The sequence below is a fragment of the Bactrocera dorsalis genome, chromosome 5 (assembly GCF_023373825.1).
Source record: "Bactrocera dorsalis isolate Fly_Bdor chromosome 5, ASM2337382v1, whole genome shotgun sequence".
Lineage (NCBI taxonomy): Eukaryota > Metazoa > Arthropoda > Insecta > Diptera > Tephritidae > Bactrocera > Bactrocera dorsalis.
The window spans coordinates 65,248,806-65,266,043 of record NC_064307.1 but is presented as its reverse complement, the minus strand read 5'-3'; the positions used below and the strand labels follow the sequence as shown (position 1 = coordinate 65,266,043).

Below are 17,238 nucleotides of genomic sequence, written 5' to 3'. Positions count from 1 at the left end.
AATAAATTTACCTATTTACTCATTGTTTGCACTCCACTTTGAACAAAATATTAAAATTTCATTGAAGCGAAAGGTATTAGTATGGCGTCAACGAAATTATGTACATACAAAATGGACAGCTAAGTTCTTTTGTGCACTGGCCGGCTATTGTCATGTCGCTGCCTTCATACAAAAGTTCATGTAGCTGGCTGCACGACGTCATTTACAGTTCACTATCACGCAGTCATGTAGTGTCGCTTTCTATGTGTTCAGCACATATGTTTTGCAAAAAAGTAAATAATTTTTTCAATTCCTTCAGACACCTCTTACCGCTAGTGCTAGCGCTATAAATTGCAAGCAGTTTTCTCCAAACACATCAGTCTTTCACTAGCCTTCAGTAGATGAAACAGTTGGTGTGATTTTTCTAACGAAGTGTTACTAATATAATGGAACGTTGGCAAAATTGTGTTGCAGTCGTTACTGGTGCCAGCTCCGGCATAGGTGCTGCCACCGTTAAGGATCTTTTGAAAGCTAATTTGATTGTTGTCGGTCTGGCGCGGCGCTTGGAGCGCATGGAAGAACTTAAGGCACAATTACCCGCTAAACAACAAAAATGTTTTCATGCCGTCGCGTGTGATGTTTCATCACAGGAATCCGTTGACACGGCATTCGATTGGATCATCAAGGAATTGGGAGGTGTCGATATCCTTGTTAATAATGCGGGTACTTTCAAAGCTGGCCAGATTAGCACTCAGAATCCGGTGGAAATACAACAAGTTTTACAAACCAACGTAATGGGCGTGGTGTATTGCACACAGCGTGCCTTCAAATCGATGAAAGAACGTAATTTTGATGGTCATGTGGTTGTTGTTAATAGTGTGTTGGGTCACAGTGTACTTAAGACGCTCGGTAGCAATCAGCTACCAATATTTTCTATTTATCCGTCATCCAAATTTGCTGTAACTGCCCTCACCGAGGTATTGCGTCAGGAATTTAAAGGACTAAACACCAAAATTAAGATTACTGTAAGTATATTTTTTAAGTTTCTTTTTCTTTGGAAGCTTTCGAGTATAAAAGTATGACTAGTCTCTTCTTAGAATATGATCAAATAGAAAGGAATGGTTCGTTTAATATGAAAAGTTGAGAAATGTCATTTGTGATACGTTCCTTTATGTCTAAACGTGGACTCATTTCGAAGTATCGCATTTTTTCGGGCTATATCCTACTTATATTCTCATGTATCTATAAGCATTAATATATACGATCCAACAGCGAGTCGAAATTATTATAGAGCGTTAGTCCCTAACGAAATTACGGAGTGGTAGCCTCAACTTTAAGAGCGCTACGTCCAATTTATAATCGTTATAATCGTCCTGTCAGAGTAACAATTGAGTGTCTAGTGGAAAAATTTGAATCCACAGGCACCGTACAAAATGTTCTCGTGCCAGTGAGATAAAGAAGTGCCAGTGAGACAAAGAAGTGCCCGTAGTGTCGAGAATATTGCCGCCGTTAGCGCATAGATTGAGAAAGACTTAAATCAGTCTCTCTTACGTCGTTCTCAAGCGTTGGGTATCTCTGTGACGTCGTTGTGGCGAATTTTGCGAAAAGATCAAATTGCTGCAAGAACGAACCCCTTTCACCACCAGATTTTAATGAAATATCATCTTCAACGATGAGGCTTATTTCTGGCTGAATGGCTTCGTCAATAAGCGTTATTGGTCAGGCAGCAATCCACACGTACTCCATGAGTCATCATTGCATCTTGAAAAAATTACGGTTTGGTGCGGTTTATGGGCCGGCGGCGTCATTGGGCCGTATGTAATATGATACAATATTCGAACAAATTTGATTTAAGGAAAAATGCTAGTCATAATAGATGATATCTACACGTACAAGCAATTATACTTCGAAAGAGATGCGCCAGCAAAAGCTTCACCTTATTACTCTACTCATCCGTTCAGGAAAAACACAGGTTTGAAGAGAGTAGTTTCTCTTAATCACTCAAAGTCTACAAAAAAGAACAACGCGACCGAATCTGTTTATATATTTTATCATAGATAGACTATATCGCGTATATACAGACGGACAGCTGAACTTGGGTAAATTGGCTCAGCTTGTCACACTGAATATATGTACTTTACAGGATCTCCGAAGCTTCTTTTGTAGATGACAAACATCGTGGCAAACTTAATATAGCCTGTTTTGGGTATACAATAATTTTATATATATTTCCACTGGCTTTCAAACTTAACTCCTACTTGCCTTTAATACTTTGTTCCCAACAAAAATTTTAAGTGATTAGATTACATTTAATCTCTTAACTAATCAGCCCGTTCTCACTGCCGTTGGACAGATAATAAAACAGCTGCTTTTGTCATTCAAGAATTCACAACGCTTAATATTTATTAAAAGAAAACATTGTCTTATAGTATTTTGTAATGAAAGCCATCTTCTTTTAAATATTTTCCACATAATGGAAATACAGTCACTCAAAATTCCACTCATTTAGTCACTCTGATCGTTCATATATATATGTCTTTAACTCCATATCTATCTCGATACAAATAAAAATAGTGACGCAAACAACCGTTAGGTGAACAAAACCTAAAATACTCAGTGCAACATGTTGCGTGAGTATAAAAATAACTCAGTGCTATGATATAAAAAGATAAGATATCATTTTTTGGTAGACAATTTGCAGTGATTCTCTAATTTTTATTGATTTTAAGAGAGTGAGAGAAGTTCTATTTAAATATTTGTTGTGCAATCTCTTAATCTAGTCATTCGCTAATAGAGTATAATATTGAAGAGAGCTGGCGTATCTCTTTTAATCTATGTTATCATATCTACATTCCATGTCATAATGACTTGCAGTTTTTGACGATTCAATTTGTTATTATATCACCTCATACAAATATACCGTATGTGTGAAAAATGCTTGTCATGCAATAGTTGGCAATTGTTTGTTCTTCTTCAAAGAACTTTTATCATATTTTTGCAATTTTGTTACATTCTGCTCGGACTATTTGAGTTACTAAAACTATTAGCTGGTCCATAGTGTGATTTATTACAAAAGCTGTCTACTCCTTGATTCTCCGGAACCCTAATAACTGTATGCGAAATAATGGTAAAACATGGTAAAAGTTCCTGTCAACATAAAAGTGATTTTTGTTGAGCTGTGATGTGGTTTTTCCGGTTTCAGCTCAGCTTTGCCGCGATATTCTGCGGACTGATCGGGTGTTTTCGGGCCGTAAGCATAGATCCAAGATTCATGGCCAGAAATAATGCGTTTCATGACGTCCTAATAGTCAGTTTGCATTGTTTTTCAGACCTTAAGGCGACGCAGTTTTCGAAAAAATTTAATAATTTTGGCAGCAGTTGTGCTTTTACTTTTCTTAGGGCAAATGATCTTTCAAAATGGTTTTCACTGATCCTTCCGATGTTCTAACGATGCCAGTAAGATCTCTGACTATTGATCGCCGATTCTCAGGCTCCAATTCCTTTATTTTATTGACGTGTTGATCATCAGTTGATGTTGATGGCAGTCCTGGAAGCGTTCTCGACCCTCTTTGTACCAACCAAAAAACACTTGCTCGCGACAAACAATTATCACTGAAGGTCTTTTCCAACATCTTGAACGTTTCGGTACGAGAAATTTGATTTCCCTTTTAGGTTGTCTTTTTAAGGCGTATTACTGCCGACTGCTCTACATCAACTTGTCTATCGGTGCTCAATTAATAGCGCCATAAGGTTTTACTGACCTGAATTAAAGCATAAAAACTCGAATGAGTTTCTCATCCTCAGCAAGTTTCCTTTTCCCTTTACTGTAAGGGCTAGCAGGTAGATTATATGGTGTCGGTGGTTGAAATTGTTTGGAAGAAGTTAAGGCATTTTTTTATTGTTAGTACCACCTTTGCGATATTAAAACTAAAATCATTTAGATCTTATATCTTTAGTCATCCAGTTGAACTATTTATATATTACTATTATTTTTACTAAGAATCAGCACACAAAGATCGCTGAGTCAGAACAAATTGCAACATTTAATTGAATTACTTAATAGCGACGCTACCGTTAGCTTTATAAATAGTTGTTCGATTTTCGGAAGTTTTACAGTCTTTCATTAGCATTCAATAGAGCAAACAATTGGTGTTCTTTTCCCAAACTAAGTGTTATTAATATAATGGAACGTTGGCAAAATCGTGTTGCAGTCGTTACCGGCGCCAGCTCCGGCATAGGTTCAGTCACCGTTAAGGAACTGCTGAAAGCCAATTTGATTGTTGTCGGTCTGGCGCGTCGCTTGGAGCGCTTGGAAGAACTGAAGGCACAATTACCCGCTGAACAACAAAAACACTTTCACGCCGTCGCTTGTGATGTTTCATCACACGAATCCGTTGATACAGCTTTCGATTGGATCATCAAGGAGTTGGGAGGCGTTGATATCCTTATCAATAATGCGGGTACTTACGCCGCTGGCCAGGCAAGCACTCAGGATCCGATGAAATTGCAGAAAGTTTTACAAACCAACGTAATGGGCGTGGTGTATTGCACACAGCGTGCCTTCGAATCGATGAAAGGTCGTAATTTTGATGGTCATGTTGTAGTTATTAACAGTTTGATGGGCCATAGGATACCAACTATGTACGGTGATCAGCCACCGGTGTATTCTATCTATCCGTCATCTAAGTATGCAGTGACCGCCTTAACGGAGGTATTGCGCCAGGAGTTTAAAGGATTGGGCACCAAAATTAAGATTACTGTAAGTATATTTTTATATACATTCACTTATCTAGCCCTAGTATCTACGGGCTGGTTGTTTGCATACCATGTGTGCTTTTGTAGCTTTAGACAATGTTAGTTCCGCCTGTCTATGCCATCGTTAAGTGGAGTCTAATGTGAGGTCTAGGCATTTAGGGTTAGGGTTAGATACTTTAGGCCCAGAAACGTTCTTTATTTTCTAAAAGGAACGTTGATTGCTTTAATGTCACAAGTTCAACCCAGACTTTTTGCATTTTTTGCAGGTTATACGAGTATATACACCGATTCGTATCTACACACATTAATCTATGTATATAATTTGTTTTACTTGCAGTGTGTTAGCCCCGGTGTAACTGATACGGAACTTGTGCCAGAACAATATAAAAACTCCGGGATACCAATGCTGAAAGCAGAAGATATTTCGAGCTGCATTTTGTTTACACTCTCCACACCACCACATATGCAGGTGCACGACATCATTGTGTCAGCATAAATACCAAATAATATATATATTTTTAGAGGTTTACATAATTTGTATTTCGCTAAGACGTTCTACCTAATGCTTATGATATAACAGTATTATATAATAATAAACATATAATAGTAGCGTAATCATAAATTATTTAAATGCTCTCTCTGAAATACATTGTGACAAAAAAATACCCGGAAATTGTAAATAAAATGCAAAATATTTAATTATTTACCAATACCTATTTTGTCGCCTTCAAAGTAATCCCCACCACATGTAACACATTTATATTTCCAATTTGTCTAGTCCTGGAAACACTTTTCATAAGCACTTTTTGGGATGGCCTTCAGCGAATTTTATTTTATCTCTTCGATCGACTGAAAACGAGTTTCACGGAGTGGCAATTTCAGTTTAGCGAACAAGAAAAAATCAAACGGAGCCTAATCTGGTGAATATGATATTCATTACTTGTATGGCTTTAAATTCGGTCACAATCGTGGCTCGATTTACTATTTTCTGCTTTGATTAGCCGAGCTGTAAAGATTTTTCCGATAGCCTTAGACTTAGATCACCGTACCATTGTAGTATTTTTCAAGCAGCAGTGACGGCCAACACTGCTACGAAGTACAAGCTCTTTCAGGGAAGTGAGCTTTAATTCGACAGTATAGCGGCTATTCTAGTGCTAAATTCGCTAACTTTACGCTCAAATCTAGTCAAGAAGTGTCTGTTCTCACTAGAAATAACCTCAAGCTACTTTATCATCAAACTCGTTTGTGTGTCGTCATGGCGAAATCGCTTTTAATCCTTGGACCGCTGACATAGGAATGGGAACGAGTTGCATATCCATTATCAACTGCCGTGCCAGCACTAGACTACTGGACCTCGCGTGCGCTCAACAGGTGTTGGTCGACAAACCGGTCTCTTATGTTGTCTTCTTATGGCGTTCTACTGGCGGTTGCTTTACATCAACTTGTCTATCGGTTGTCAAGGTTAATTAATAGCGTCATAAGGTTTTACTGGCCTGAATTAAAACGTAAAAACTCGAATGAGCTTCTCCTCCTCATCAAGTTTCGTTTTCGTTTTGTTGTAAGGACATGCAGGTAGATTATATGGTGTCGGTTGTCGAAATTGTTTGAAAGAAGATAAGACATTTCTTACTTAATGATACCGCCTTTGCGAAATTAAAACTAAAAAAATTTAGATTTTATATTTGGGTGGGTTCCAGACGTTTTGACCATACATGAGTCCGAACTTCACTTGCTTTCGGACATCAAAGAGGTCCTAACTATACAAATATTAGGGCAGTTTCGGAGACCGGTCATAAAATCTAACATATAACAGGAGCCGCTTGCGTCCAATACAATAATATGTAAATATTGAACTATAAAATAAAGAGTATACTTTATTGAAGAGCATATTTCTACAAAATCGTATTGTTGACGCTAATAATTTCAGCTTGAGAGGCCGTAAGAGAAATTACTCTTAGAATTATAATATTTTTACTTTTTACTAAGTATCAGCATACATAGTACATTATTCAGAGATCGCTGAGTCACAACAATAGGCAAACATTTAATTGGACTACTTAATAGCTATGCTACTGTTAGCTGTATAAATAGTAAATCGATTTTCGGCAGTTTTTCAGTCTTTCACTAGTCTTCATTAGTGCAAACAGTTGGTGTTCTTTTCCCAAACAAGTGTAAACAATATAATGGAACGTTGGCAAAATCGTGTTGCAGCCGTTACTGGTGCCAGCTCCGGCATAGGTGCTGCCACCGTTAAGGATCTGTTGAAAGCTAATTTGATTGTTGTGGGTCTGGCGCGTCGCTTGGAGCGCATGGAAGAACTGAAGGCACAATTACCCGCTGAACAACAAAAACGCTTCCACGCCGTCGCTTGTGATGTTTCATCACAGGAATCCGTTGATACGGCATTCGATTGGATCATCAAGGAGTTGGGAGGCGTCGATATCCTTATCAATAATGCGGGTATTTACGCCGGTGGTCAGGTTAGCACTCAGGATCCGGTGGAATTGCAAAAAGTTTTACAAACCAACGTAATGGGCGTGGTATATTGCACACAGCGTGCCTTCAAATCGATGAAAGAACGTAATTTTGATGGTCATGTGGTTGTTGTTAATAGTGTGTTGGGTCACACTATACCTATGGCGCTTGGTAACAATCAGCCACCATCGCTTTCTATATATCCGTCTTCTAAGTATGCAGTGACCGCCTTATCGGAGGTTTTGCGCCAGGAGTTTAAAGGGTTGGACACCAAAATTAAGATTACGGTAAGTATATTTTTATATACATACATTGACATATCTACGTAAATAGGGCACGGTGCGTAAATTATGCGTGACAAGTTTCGGGTTTCAATTTGTCGATTAGATAAACATAAATGCCAGTCATGACTTTTTAGTACATACAATATATGTATGTCTATAAATATCCAAACATACAAACCGGTTCGCATATATAGTAAACTTGTGCGAGTAATATTCAAAGCGATTAGATCCAAATTTGTACGAATTTTTACAGTTAGTATTTTTTTTTAAGCTTTTGGCTATAAAAAGGTTCTGAGATCATGCTCAGAGCTGGTTTTTCCAACGGAGTGGATGTCTTCCTCTTCCTTTGCTTCCACCGGCGGGTACTGCGTGAAATAATTTAAGCGCTGGAGTGTTTTCATACATTCGGTTGACTATGGCCTAACCAGCATAACCGCTGTCAAAAGCAACTTTGAAATCGACTAAGAGATGGTATGTGTCGATCCTATTTTTACCGTTCTTTTCCAAGATTTGAAGCCACACAGTACTATCGATAGAACAGTATATGCTATGTTCAGGCGGCTTATCCCACAATAGTTGGCGTAGATTGTGCGGTCTCCCTTTTTGTGGATTGGGCAGAGCACACTTAAGAAGCTGATGTATGCTCCTTAACAGTTCATCGTCGCCGCATTATTCTTCTTCAGACGGATAATTGACATTCGAACTACTTTATGAAACGTCTGTTCCATCGTCAACAATTGTGGAAACGGGTTCACCATCAGCATTTTGTTATGTTTTCACTGCCATTTAGCAGGTAGGAGAAGTTATTTCTTGCGCCTTCAGTGCCAAGTAAAGAGTGCGACCAGTAGCCGGAATTTGTGTCTGAGGAGGTTAATTATGCCATTAAACCTTAGTAAGTCATAATCTCCCATTAACAGCTTTGGTGCTTAAGCTTTGCTTACTGCCAATAATTTTCTCTGTCGACCTTTTTCTCCGAGCGTAGCAGCTCTTTTACGGTAAGGGATCCTACCGAAATACAGGGTTTTGGTCCTATTATTCTAGAAGCCGAAACTCCGCTCGGTCTGTTCGTCGGCCACCTCTGTACCGGCTACTCCTTTATGCCTCAGCACCCAGATCAGGTATACAAGTTTGCAGATTGATAGACTATTCAATCTTCCAAGACATTTCTTAGGTTCTTTAAGCCCAGAAGAGTATATTTTTTATTTTCTAAAAGGAATGATGGTTGTTTTTGACGGATTAATGTCACAAGTTCCTTTGCATCTAAATGCGTACTCAACCCCGACTTTTTGAATTTTTTGCAGGTTATATTCTACAAGTATATACACCTATTCGTATTTACATGCATTAATCTATATATTTTTTGCCTTGCAGAGTGTTAGTCCCGGTTTAACTGATACTGAAATTGTGCCAGAACAATACAAAAACTCCGGGTTACCAATTCTGAAAGCGGAAGATATTTCGAGCTGCATCTTGTTTACACTCTCCACACCACCACATATGCAGGTGCACGAGATCACTGTGGCAGCATAAATACAAAAAAAATATATCTTTACAAATTTATACTATGTATTTAGTTAAGACACTCTACCAAATGCTTATGATGTACCTTCTTCTTCTTTTTTGACGTAGACACCGCTTACGATTATGATGTACCAGTATTTTAATAAACATATAATAGTACCGTAATTGTAAACTATTTAGTTACTTGCAATAAAATTATTTTGATTTGATTTCAAAATATCTCTGAACTCTGAAATATGTATATACATATATACTACTACATACATAAATAAAAAGGAACAACAGCATGACGCCCTGAGTCATGTACATACTTATGTTGAGTGCACTGCGATTATAAACATTTAAATCGAAATGAAAGGTTACAACTTTCTTTTTCTATTTTTCATACATGCGCTCTGCACTACTCTGCACTTTTAACAGTAAGTGCATGATGCACTCGTTGCTTCGCGATATTTTACATTACATTGCCTTTCAAGCATCAAAACAGAGTCTGTATGTAACATACTGTTTGCTTTGTTGAGAGCAACGAACAATAATGTTTGTTAGTGACTTTTGCCTTCGTTGCTATTCATGTATACTGCTTACATTGCTGTAATTGATATCAAACACTGTTAATGCAATACGTCACTCGTTGCTTCGGTGATATCAAATGCACTTCGGCAGCGGTCTATACGTACATATGTACATATCTATGTTATTTTTTAATAAATTATTATTTTTTAATATTTTATTATAAAAATTTTATTAAAAAAATTATTGTAATAATTATAATAAAATAAAATTATTATAATAATTATAATAATAATTATAATAATTATAATAATTATAATAATTTTATTATAAAAATGTTATTATAACAATTTAATTAAAAATAATTATGATACATGGTACGCTACACAAAAATATTTGATCACTATAATTTCTAGTATTAGAAAAATTAGCGCGTTTTCGATCGAAACCTTCTTTGTTTTTTTAGTTGTTGAAAGAGTAAGAGCAGTATTCTCTTGATATGCGCTTTCTACACGCATATTTTGTTTGCCAAATTAATTGAACAATCATTTAATCTGGTCACACTGTAATTGATGAGCAGAGAAATAAAGAGTAGCTTTCGCTCTACACTTTTATTCTATGTGTTCATGTCTACATCGTCTCTATTTCAATTAATTTTTTGCTATATTTCCACAAATATTGTAAACATGTAAGTATATATATTATATATGTAAGTATATGTATGAGAATTGCTTGTCAAATCAATTCATTAAGTGAGTAAACGACATATATATGTATGTATACATGTATGTAAGTATATGGAGACTACCGGTTAAAAAGTAATTTAATCACATATTACGTATGTCAAAGCTGTTCTTTGCTGGAACTTTGAATATAAACAAGTATTAATACATACAAATCTACATATGCGCTAATAAATATGCGTATTATTTTTATTTTGCACCGAAGTGATATTAAATATTTTCTCTTAGTACAAAATAAAAATATACATATGTACATATGTATGTATTTTTGCTGAGAAAAGTGTGTATTAAGTTTGTCACGAAGTTTGTGACACCCAGAAAGAAACATATGCATACATAAATGCCAAGCTGCGTAGATATATGTACATAGCCATGTCCGTATGTCGGTATCTACGTATACTCGCGCTAGTCTCTCAGTTATTGAGATATCGTTCTGAAATTTTGTATATGTACTGTTTTTTCCAAGAAGCTGCTCATTTGTTGGAATCGCCCATATCGGACCACTACAACATATACTTAGCTGCCATATAAACTGAATGATCGAAATCAAGTCCTTGTATGGAAAACTTTTTTATTTGACGAGATAACTTTACCAAATTTGTCGTATATAAATTTCTAAGGCAATAGTGCAATTGCCGAAGAGTTCGTTTTGATCGGGTAACTATAGCGTATAGCTGCCATATAAACTGTATTGCCGAAATCAAGATCTTGTATGGAAAACTTTCTTATTTGTCAAAATATCTTCACGAAATTTGGCATGTATAATTACCTAAGTCCATAGTGCAATCTCCGAAGAAATCGTGCGGATCGGGTCACTATAGCGTATAGCTGCCATATAAACTGAATGGTCGGAATCAAGGCTTTGTATGGAAAACTTTCTTATTTGTCAAAATATCTTCACGAAATTTGGCATGTAGAATTATCTAAGGCAATCGTTCTGATCGGGTCACTATGTTAACCGGTATAACATAAAGACATCACAAATTTCTACTGCACCACCCTAATAAGTGACCAGATATTCCAGTAAATATATACATACAGACAAAATAATAATCTATTGTGCATATGTGGGTAGATAACTGTATGCATACGGTATGCCCACTTGTCGTGTTCAACAACAACGACTACTGGAAACGAATAAAAAAAAACCGGCCAAACAATGCCGGTGAGCACTGCAAAGTATTTGCCAGCTATCTACTGTTGCTCAATTTAGTAAACGCTTGCATTTCATGCTGAACAGTTAATTAAAGTTAAATCAATCTTTTTGGTTAAATTCAACTACGTTCATATTGAAAATGTTTAACATGGAGCGTTGGTCAAATTGCACGGCTGTAGTCACCGGTGCCAGTTCGGGCATTGGCCTTGCCATTGTTAAGGACTTGCTGAAGGAGAATATGCGCGTTGCCGGCTTGGCTAGGCGCAAGGAACGCATGGAGGAGTGGCGTGCAACCTTGCCCGAGGAACAGCAGAAGCGCTTTCATCCCGTCAGTTGTGACGTCTCATCGTTGGAGTCGGTTAATGAAGCCTTCGATTGGGTTATCAAGAATTTGAGCGGTGTCGATGTGTTGATCAATAATGCTGGCATTTACAATGCCGGACAAGCCACCGAAATGGATCAGGCCAATTTGCAACAGGTATTGCAAACCAATGTTATGGGTGTGGTCTATTGTACACAACGGGCCTTCCGTTCAATGAAGGATCGCAGTGTTGACGGGCATGTGGTGATCATTAATAGTGTTTTGGGGCATTATGTGCCACATAGTGATCCGCATACGCCGCCAACATCCAATTTGTATGCGCCAAGTAAATATGCGTTGACCGCTTTAACGGAGGTGTATCGTCAGGAGTTCCGTGGACTTGGTACCAGAGCTAAGATCACTGTGAGTATAGAGTGGTATCCAGATATCCACTGCTTGCTATATTTATGTAGCATTATAAACTGTTTATATGCATACTTCGGTCTATTTATTTTACAGAGTGTCAGTCCCGGCTTAACCGATACCGATATTGTGGCTGCACGCTCGCGTGGCGGCAAACGTCCAATTCTACAGCCAGAAGATGTTTCTCGCTGTGTATTATTTACACTCTCGACACCAGCTCATATGCAAGTGCATGAGATTACAGTGAAGCCAATGTTGGGCGAATAGCATGGCGTAGATATTAGAGCTGAGTGGAAAGCTATCGGCTTCTATTGGCGAATAGCATGGAGTAGATATTAGAGCTGAGCTGAGCTGACCTCCAATAGGATTATGAAATATTAAAATACTAAATAAAAGTTGTAGAAAATATTTGTGTATATAATATTTTTTTTTTAATAAGTTAGGGTGGTCCTTAAGCCCAGCAGCCGCATAAACGTGTAAATATTAGGTATACTTTCTTCTAATTTGGTCTGTATATAAGTCGATCCGATTGGAAATAGTTATCGGTTACAATATATGATATTCAGTTGCGGAGGTGTGGAGTAGCAAGCGCTGAAGAAAAGCTATAGGTTGGAGAGCGCTTATTTTCGCTACTACTTTGATTATTTTTACGAGGTTTTTAGGGAGGACAAGGAGTGATTTTATAGCATATATTTCTGTAGTATTCCATAAGCTTTAAACACCGATAAGAATGCTCAAAACCCAAGACTCCTCACTGTACGCTGAATAAAATTTGGCTCGAAAACGTCGGATTTTTTCAAAAGCCTATAGAGCAAAGAGATGCCGCTTGGGAAGGTCGAGAGACTTCAGTTCTAGCACATGGCAGCTTGACACGATTCACGAGTGATCTGTCAAAAAAGGCTATTGAAAAAAGTGCCCCTTCTTGGGTATATTGGGGCTAGGTGAGGGTCTGGACGATTGCATTAACTCAATTATTTGAAGATAATTCACTCACTGATCAACATAATATTCGTTATAAAGTCAGCTAAAACCATTATGTTGTTCTCCAATTTTGCAACTATATACACAGTCACCCGGAAATTAACTCTTCTCGTTACAAACAACCGTCAGATGTATGTACCTCTGCTGCAACATGTTGCGAGAGTATAAAAAATAGAAGTATGTATATACTATCTCGTATAGACAAGTTCAGTCTATAAGAGCGTATGTACGTATTAAAATTTTTTTAATGTCAATGACCATTTTATCAGAATACTTAAGTATGTTACGTCAACGGAGAAGTCTTAGCAAATGATGATCAACATTGGAAGCAAATGGAATATAAAATTATGTTATGTATATAGGAAATAGGAGTCGTTGTAGTCAGATTTCGCCCACTTTCGCACTGTGATATAGGAATATGAGAAGAAAGCCACGTACTAAATTTAGTCCAAACCGGCCAGCCGGATTTCGAGATATGTGGTTTCACCAAAAAATGGGCGGTGCCATGCCCATCGGCCCATTTTCAAACCGGCTCCCTGATGCAATCTCGGTTGTTTTGTTTTTTCCTCAAAGCAAGTAGTAGTCTCATTGCCAGAAGTGTTACTGAACGATGTTCTCTGCGGTAATCTAACAGAAATGTTATTCAACGGTGATAGTAGCAGAAATAATGTGACTGCGCAGCTTTAAAAATGTGCGAGCGCTCTTAGCAACCTTCGATTTCGGCACATTCATACAAAGATATATACAATTACATACATAATTTATCAATTTCAGTATTTTTCAACAGCACTTACCTCACTGAATGCTCTGAAGCACACTCTGCTCCCCAGTTACATCTGAAACATATTTTATATACGACTTCTGGCATACTTTCATAATATTTAATACCATATTTAAACACTCACGCACTTTATTTCGCAATTTTCTGCAAAAAATTGATATACTTCCCTATACTAAACTCTTTTCCTTACTTCTAACAATTTATTTGGATTAACATAACATAATTAACATTAACATAACATTTTATGCACAACCACTGGCAGAGCTCTGCCTGCGCCGACGCTCTGCGCTCAGCTTCTGCACACACTTATTTTCACTTTCACTTTTAGAACACAAATAACAACGCCCGATTACTGTTTTAACTTTAAAACGATACAATTCACGAACTTCAACAATATTCTACTAAAATATACTTAATTGCAGCTTTAATTCCTAAATTAATTTCACTTTTTACACCGAGCTGCTTCATATGCGATTTACACGATTTACTTTACTTAATAAATACAAATATCAAATAATGTCTACGAATCATCTGTTAAGGTTGAAATACCGCGAACCACTTCCTGTCAGTGAAATGCGAGTTGCCAGATTATGCAACCAATGCTTACGAACTTTTCTTTAAAATAATTTCAAACACCATGATCACCCTGTTATAATCTGCATACAACAGTTTGAGCGCCTTTGTAAATAACACCGGACAGCTGCTTCGCGCATTTTTTGTGCGTCGTTCGGAAATGAGTTTACGGGTTGATTATACAAATTTGTTTGAATATACAAAAAAATAATCGAAATATAGTATAAAAATGTGAGTATTGCATAAAGTAATGTATGTAAGTTGTAAATAAACAAATGGGAGTGATTTTAGGAGCTAACCACAGGATTCAGCAGCAAATACATGCACAGCACAGGGCCTGCTGCTAAACATTGAAATATGCTTGCTATGGAGGAAGTCGTTACAGAAGGCAAGGTGGTATAGAGATATTTGCATATTACTATTTCGAAATTTACTTTGTGCTTTTATTTCAGCGAAATGACAGCTAGAACGCCACATCATTTACCGAGTGTATGTATAAAAGCTATTGCAACTCAATGTTTGTGTGCAAAACTGCCGAAAGTTGATAATTCCATACATTTTGAACTTCTTTTGTACAAATTTAATGAGGAACATTGCAAATTCAATTAATAAACGGCAAGCGGCTGGGTGACCGACCGCAGCCTGGACATCTGCAGCCTAGGGTTCGATAAAACACCATTTCAGGTTACATTTTGCTGCGGCATTTGTAATTTACATGTTAAGCATCACTCGTGCAGTGCCTGGTGATTGCAGTTTGCATAAATTAAACATCGTTATGAATTTTTATGATAATTCCTATGCACTACGCGATATATTTAAGCTGTGTTATGAAGAGCAAGTTGTTGCGGCAGTAATTAAATTGTACGGCTGGCGAAAATGTGCAATATTAAGTGCGGAATGTTTAAATTTATCGATTGCATGTGTAAATTAAAAGGTTTGTGGTTTTCATTAGTATATGGAACATAGATTCGTAAAATAGTATATTCTAACCTAAAATTTAAATTACTTAAGTTTTGTTATAGTTGTTTATTATAGTTGCAAATAAATTAATTTGAAGACACTTTTTATTTTCAGCGTAAAAATTAAACAAGAATAAATAAATGAAAAGTAAAATATTATTACCAAGGCTTTATCAGTTATACTTCAAAAAAATTACATCATATACATAGTTACATTACATCTATAAGAACATTTCATCAGCTCATAGTGTTAAGAAAATATCACGGTAAGTTTTAATGTTTGTTTTTTTTTTATAAATTTCTTCAAATATTTTGTAGTTATTGCCTAACACTCATGTAAATTTGCCACCTCACTGTTAGGCACACGTAATTCTTGAATTCGTTGAAAAGTATTTGTTTAAAGTGTTAAATTGTGTTTTAATTAATTTAATGTTAAAATCGTTAATAAATGCCAAAAATAGTGTCGTGAAAGTCGTAATGCATTAAATTCCTCGAAAGTACGAGTTTTTCTGTAAATTCCTTAAGTGCGTGTTCGGGTTTGTTCGCGGGTGTGTATATTAGTGTATGTACATATGTATGTACGATTGTAACAAACGGGATGTTACTTGAAGCGGTTCTCGGTTGCTTTACGTCGCGTGTGTCGATTTTTAAACTTATAAATCTTATAAAAAGTAGCGCGCGGTTGAATATAGCCAAGGCATGGTTAAAAAAGGTGAGTTTGTAATCAAATATTTTTGTTTATAATACATTTCTGAATGAATGTGCATTAGAGCGGGTCGTTTTTTTTTACTAAAAAATCGCACATGTAGGAAATTTTTTATGGGACATTCTGAATAATTTCGCTAAACGAATATGCGTCTAACACCGGTTTAGAACCAGCGATTTTTATGACGAATATTTTTTAGGGATTACATACCTACACCTTAAGGTGCTTTCCTGGCTTTGAATCCTGCAAGTTGCAAGACTGTAAAATGTTCGGTTGCACCCAAATTGGGCCTTCCTTACTTGTATTTTTTTTTTTAATTTTTTTTTAAATTATTATAATATTGTTTTAAATTTTTTTCTTAATTAAATTCAAATTTTTTCATAAACTTTTTTTTTATGTTAATTATGTTAATTTTTTTTTTATTTAAAACAAATGATATTTATTAATTAATTACTTAATTTAAATTAAATTTTTTTAATATTAGTTAAATGAATTTTATTTTAATTTGAACTTAATTTATTTTTAATTTAATTAATTTGATTCTTTATTGAATAATTTTTTAAATATTATTTTAATTTTTTTAATATACATATATTTATTTAAATTTAGTTTAATTTTTTTAATCTTTTTTTTTTTAATTAAACTAAATTTAATTAAAATTAAAAAAAAAAATATTTGATATTTCAAAAAATTTATTTAAAATTAATAAAATTTTTTAAATTTAATTAATTGCCTTTTTAGTTTTAATTAAATAAATGTTCTTAATTTAATTGTTTTTTTTTTATTTTAATTAAATAAATTTTTTTAAGTTTTTTTATTTTTAAATTTTTTTAAGTATTGTTTTAATTCTTTTAATATATATTTATTTAAATTTAGTTTTATTTTTTTAATTAAACTAAATTTAATTAAAATTAAAAAAAAATATTTGATATTTCAAAAAATTTATTTAAAATTAATAAAATTTTTTAAATTTAATTAACTGCTTTTTTAGTTTTAATTAAATAAATGTTCTTAATTTAATTAATTGCTTTTTTTAATTTTAATTAAATAAATTTTTTTAAGTTTTTTTATTTCTAAATTGTTTTAAGTAT

At 35.4% G+C, this 17,238-nt stretch overlaps 3 protein-coding genes and 1 long non-coding RNA gene across 7 annotated transcripts; all 4 read left to right on the top strand.

The window, feature by feature from the left end:
• The first annotated feature begins 342 nt into the window (after positions 1–342).
• LOC105227882 (farnesol dehydrogenase) lies at positions 343–9,231 on the top strand. Of its 4 annotated transcripts, none has more exons than XM_049457833.1 (3): positions 343–480; positions 6,973–7,496; positions 8,865–9,231. In XM_049457833.1, the coding sequence occupies exons 1-3, from the start codon at positions 426–428 to the stop codon at positions 9,021–9,023; spliced, it is 738 nt and encodes a 245-aa protein (XP_049313790.1). In that variant the 5' UTR covers positions 343–425; the 3' UTR covers positions 9,024–9,231. The 4 variants fall into 4 exon arrangements, with proteins under 4 accessions (XP_049313790.1, XP_049313792.1, XP_049313791.1 ...); XM_049457835.1 differs by having other exon boundaries at positions 346–675; positions 7,168–7,496; XM_049457834.1 differs by lacking the exon at positions 6,973–7,496 and having other exon boundaries at positions 346–1,004.
• Positions 3,668–5,444, top strand: LOC105227881 (farnesol dehydrogenase-like). The gene is made up of 2 exons (XM_011207418.4): positions 3,668–4,738; positions 5,072–5,444. The coding sequence occupies exons 1-2, from the start codon at positions 4,163–4,165 to the stop codon at positions 5,228–5,230; spliced, it is 735 nt and encodes a 244-aa protein (XP_011205720.2). The 5' UTR covers positions 3,668–4,162; the 3' UTR covers positions 5,231–5,444.
• A 2,203-nt stretch (positions 9,232–11,434) lies between the features above and the next one.
• LOC105227883 (farnesol dehydrogenase) lies at positions 11,435–12,555 on the top strand. The gene is made up of 3 exons (XM_049457829.1): positions 11,435–12,147; positions 12,244–12,438; positions 12,494–12,555. Exons 1-2 carry the CDS (start codon positions 11,563–11,565, stop codon positions 12,412–12,414), a joined length of 756 nt encoding a protein of 251 aa, XP_049313786.1. The 5' UTR covers positions 11,435–11,562; the 3' UTR covers positions 12,415–12,438; positions 12,494–12,555.
• Positions 12,556–14,585: 2,030 nt separating this feature from the next.
• LOC125778716 (uncharacterized) lies at positions 14,586–15,800 on the top strand. The gene is made up of 4 exons (XR_007422879.1): positions 14,586–14,713; positions 14,774–14,875; positions 14,935–15,416; positions 15,557–15,800. It is a non-coding gene; the product is annotated as an uncharacterized LOC125778716 (long non-coding RNA).
• The last annotated feature ends 1,438 nt before the right edge of the window (positions 15,801–17,238 follow it).